This window comes from Meleagris gallopavo, chromosome Z (genome assembly GCF_000146605.3).
Source record: "Meleagris gallopavo isolate NT-WF06-2002-E0010 breed Aviagen turkey brand Nicholas breeding stock chromosome Z, Turkey_5.1, whole genome shotgun sequence".
In the NCBI taxonomy this organism is placed as follows: domain Eukaryota; kingdom Metazoa; phylum Chordata; class Aves; order Galliformes; family Phasianidae; genus Meleagris; species Meleagris gallopavo.
This window is the reverse complement of record NC_015041.2, coordinates 6622043-6625491: the sequence shown is the minus strand read 5'-3', so window position 1 is coordinate 6625491 and position 3449 is coordinate 6622043. Positions and strand designations below refer to the sequence as shown.

The following is a 3449-nucleotide window of genomic DNA, read 5'->3' as shown; positions in this document are numbered from 1 at the left end:
CGGCGGCCGGCCTTCAGGACGGGTCCTGTGGGGCTCGGCCTCCTCCTACCTCCCTTTGGCCCCCGCCCTTCCGCGGGAATCGCGGCCGTGTGGCCGTGCCTGCTGTGTGGCTGTCCGGGAGCCGGCCGTGGCTGTGGGCCCACCGGGGTGGAAGTGTGGGCTCGCTTACCTGAACTCTTTCGTTTATTCTTCGCTTTTCTCCAGGATTCCTCCAGCTGAACCAGCGCTGCTCCTTTCCAGTCTTGACCCCTGCATTCGCGTTGCTGAGCGGTGCCGGGGCTGCCTGTGCTAGAAATGAGCGCTTCGCTTTGTACTTCTGCACACCTGGGGTGTTCTGGTGGATAGTTTGTATCTGCCCTGTCCGAGTGCCAAAATCTGACTGTGCCGTTTGGAGAAAAGATAACACGTAACTGGAGCGAGAAGTCCTCTGCACAGCGTTTGGAAGTTTCTCAGGTACAGGTGTGTGGAGGTGCTGAGACTTTTCTCGTGGTCATTGAGGCTGAAATCATGCCAATAGCAGCCTCAGATTCAAGCTCTGCTGTGCTGGCACAGGTTGTTGGAAGCTGCAGATGCTGCTGCGTTTCTCGTTGGGTGGGAAGGCCCACACTGGTTGATTTGTAGGAGCCCTAATTACAAGTATTCATGGGTCCCTTTTCCTTTTCAGCGCAGCAGAATGGAAAACTATAAGAAGACCAAAATTGTGGAGAAACCTTGTCCTCTTCCTTTCACTGACCTGCCTCCTGATATCATTGAAATGAAAGTGAAAGATGGAAGTAAAATAAGAAATCTGATGGGCTACGCCATTGGCAAGATGGAACTGGACTCAGTGAGGCAGATCCTTTTCACTGGCTCAGGCAAGGCTGTTAGCAAGACCATCACATGTGTGGAAATCATGAAAAGAAGGCTGAAAGAACTCCACCAGATTACCAAAGTGCTTTTTAAACAGATTGAGGAGATCTGGGAACCCATTGTGCCTGAGGCAGGTCTTGATGCCTTGACAGTGAAGAGAAACATTCCTGCCATATGTGTCCTGCTGAGCAAAGATGCCCTTGACCCCCACGAGCCTGGATATCAGGCTCCAGGCTCTTTTGACGCCTTCTGGATTGAGACACTTAAAGCAGAATCCCAGGCCCAAATGAAGAGGAAGCAGGGTGGAGGAAGGGGAACTGGCAGCATGGGAAAGCACCCTCGTGCCAGCGGAGGGCCTGGGGAGTCCTGAGTGAAGTCTTGAGACAGGGACACTTGTGGGTGTAGCTTGGGGATGTTACAGAAACCAGCTGCTCTAGCTGGAAAGCTGCTTGCAGGCTTGCAGAGCTGTTAGGGGTAGACAGGAGAACTCACTGTTCCAAAATTGACAAAACTGTAGCTGTCTAAATAGTGTTTTGGCAAGTTTCCTTGTCAGATGGTGCCAGGCTGCACTCCATAGCCTGTTGCTCAGGGATGAGATGGAAATACAGGATTCACCTATTTGGGCAAGGACCACTGGCATCCAGTTAGTAAGCCCAAACAGGCATTCCAGGTATGGCAGTGCTTTGCCTGGACAGGGGTGGAGGCAGCTCCCAAAGGGGAGATGTAGCCCAGCTTGGGCTGCCAGCCCATCATCGCAGCTCCTGTGTGCAGATGGCGTTGTTCTGGGCTGGATCAACCACTTCACCTGTGCCTGAGAAGCCATATTCTGCTCAAGCCTTCCAGTGTCCCGATGGTTTAGATGTGGGACTGCAGGGATGCAACTCACTGTGTGCCAATCATCCCTTTCCGTCCTATTTTCACTTCCTCTCTGGAGCTGACAGTTATACTTCTGGCAGGAGTCAACTAATGTCATCGCCATACTGAAACCATATAGGCAAGGGCAAGTGCACTGGGGTGGCAATGGTAAGCTCCAGATGCTTGTTTCCCCTTTCTGCTCCTTTATGATGCATAGAGATGGGTTTAAAATAAAGTTTTTAAGTGATAAAAAATTTGTTGTGTCTTCCTCGTTGCACTGGGGGTCACCCTCAGCATTACTGATGGGGCTGCAGCTGCAGGCATTTTTCTCCTGTAAGTGGACCCTGATGATGGAGGAAGATTTTCCTTTGCCGTTCACCTTTTCTTCCAGTGGAAAAGCCAGGATGGTATTTTTGGGGGAAACTTTTTGCTGTTCTTTTCAATTTTCCTTTAAACTCTCTGGAAGAGCAGTCTTAAAAATAGTTGTCCTGAATGCTACTGAATGAAGCAGGAGATGGAGCATCACATCGTGTGCCACAGCTTTGCTCCTGGAGCAGCTGCAGGAAGTGATGCTGGGCAGGAAGGAGCTGCAGGGCAATGGCCTTGTGTGGCTCTGCTGTGCCACCGTGGGCCCACAGCAGAAAGCTTGGTGACTGATGCCTGAATTGAGCAGCAGACTGACTAGTAGCTTTTACTAATTAACAGTTCAGGGATAAATGCTAAGGGAAGATGCTTGAACATCTGATTGCACTGCCTGCATTGCAATGAGCAGCATGTCTGTGTTTGTTTACTGTTCAACACCCTCAACTTAGAGCTAGATCCTGAAATAGCCCGTATAATCCTTCCTTGTGGCAGCGCTCCTCTCAGCTCCTAGTCAGAGCTGCAGAGTGGTTTTATATCTCTTGCAGTACAAAAATCGTTCCCAGGTGGATGCAGCGGCACATTGGGCTCTATCCACGGGCTACGGAGCATCTCCCGAAGCGAAGCCCACCCAACGAGTGGACAGCAGAGCCAACAGAGGTGGGTGTGCTGCTGGCAGCCAGGAGAGGTCCCCAGCTGCCTTGCGGATCTGCATCTCATAACCTGCCGCCTTCTTCCTGATGTGACCAAGCCGTACTGAGCTGCTCGGCGCAGAACATGAGTCGTCGGGACAGGTGCTCGGACTTCCCCTGATGCTTTGCACTGCACACGGCCACATTGGTCCCTCGTGGGCAGAGAACGCTGACCCGCATTTGCGGCTTGTGGCCCAGAGATGGCTTTTTGGAGCACGTGTAGGCACCAGGATGCTCAGCCTTTGCAGACTTCCTAACTGAGCTGTGCCCCGATCCCGGGGCCCTCCAGCAGCGGTGCAGCGTGTGCCACGTGGGTGTCCTTTACCCACAGCCACACGTGCTGCACGGGTGTCCCTCAGTCTCAGCACCCAATCTTTTGGCCAGCAGCCATGGGTAGCTCTGGGGCTCGAACTGAGGCTGCGCGGGGACCGGCTGCAGGGCCGGGCCACCGCCTGCCTCGTTGTCTGTACTGTGCACAGGACGTGGTGCCTCTGCGCACGGGGCTGCTCACCCCTCCCAGGGGCGCTCCGCGTGTGTCCCCAGTAAAGCCATCACAGCTGCTTCATCCTCACCCCTGCTACAGTGCAGATAAGGGGCTGGGGTGTGCCTGCGTCCATGCACATACGTGTGCACACAGCAGCCCGGGCAGCGCACGTACCACCCGGCGTCTGCGCCCGCACCGCACCGCGCGCA

The 3449-nt window shown here is 53.9% G+C and overlaps 2 protein-coding genes across 7 annotated transcripts in view; both read left to right on the top strand.

The window, feature by feature from the left end:
* The window catches only part of UBAP2 (ubiquitin associated protein 2), a 583216-nt gene that overhangs the window by 327971 nt on the left and 251796 nt on the right, over positions 1-3449 (top strand). The window lies entirely within an intron of this gene.
* On the top strand, positions 11-1971 carry RPP25L (ribonuclease P/MRP subunit p25 like). 2 transcript variants are annotated; one of them, XM_010725209.3, is made up of 2 exons: positions 11-453; positions 665-1971. In XM_010725209.3, exon 2 carries the CDS (start codon positions 674-676, stop codon positions 1217-1219), a length of 546 nt encoding a protein of 181 aa, XP_010723511.1. In that variant the 5' UTR covers positions 11-453; positions 665-673; the 3' UTR covers positions 1220-1971. The 2 variants fall into 2 exon arrangements, with proteins under 2 accessions (XP_010723511.1, XP_010723512.1); XM_010725210.3 differs by having other exon boundaries at positions 11-459.